At 62.5% G+C, this 710-nt stretch overlaps 1 protein-coding gene across 1 annotated transcript in view; it reads left to right on the top strand.

The window, feature by feature from the left end:
- Nucleotides 1-707, top strand: part of LOC104501970 (tropomodulin-4-like) — a gene marked incomplete at its 3' end in the record, with an annotated part of 1,437 nt that extends 730 nt beyond the window's left edge. The window contains exons 3-4 of the mRNA XM_010145870.1: nt 213-320; nt 534-707. Of these exons, the coding sequence (XP_010144172.1) occupies nt 213-320; nt 534-707 (282 nt within the window). The remainder of the gene's footprint in view (nt 1-212; nt 321-533) is intronic.
- Nucleotides 708-710: the final 3 nt, after the last annotated feature.

Here is a 710-nt window from a genome sequence, read left to right as displayed (position 1 = left end):
GACATCTCTATCCCTTTGGTGACATCCCCTCAATGCCACTTAAATCCCTTGGGTGACATCCAGCTCCCTCTCAGGGATTCCCCTGCATCCTTGGAGACATCTATACCCCCTTGATGCCACTTACATCCCTTGGGTGACATCCTGCATACTCGCAGACGTCCCCAACCCCCTGGTGACAGCCAGGTCCCCTCGGGGACGTCCTCCTGCCGCAGGACATTCCCATCCCCACGCTGAAGGCCATCTGTGAGGCCATGAAAACCAACACCCACGTCAAGAAGCTCAGTCTGGTGGCCACCCGCAGCAACGACCCCGTGGCTAGCGTGAGTCCCAGGCCCGCGTCCCCCGTGTCCCCAGGTGTCCCCCAACAGGGAGGGGACACGGTCCCTGGCTCCCCGCTCCAGCCTGGGCACCAGCAAGGCCAGGTGACGGTGGCTTTTCCACCATCACTGGGGCATCAGTGGCCCAGGACGTGCCGGGAGGGTGGTGCCAGCCCTGGGTGACACCCCGAGGTGACGCCCTGAGGTGACACGCAGGCCGTGGCCGAGATGCTGATGGAGAACAAGACCCTGCAGAGCCTCAACATCGAGTCCAACTTCATCACCAGCACCGGCATGATGAGCATCATCAAGGCCATGTACCACAACACCACCCTGAGCGAGCTCAAGGTGGACAACCAGGTGGGGGCCAGCACCCATGGGTGCCCCGGGGAG

Source organism: Buceros rhinoceros, unplaced genomic scaffold (genome assembly GCF_000710305.1).
Source record: "Buceros rhinoceros silvestris isolate BGI_N320 unplaced genomic scaffold, ASM71030v1 scaffold25611, whole genome shotgun sequence".
NCBI lineage: Eukaryota > Metazoa > Chordata > Aves > Bucerotiformes > Bucerotidae > Buceros > Buceros rhinoceros.
This window is presented reverse-complemented; position numbering and strand designations above follow the sequence as displayed.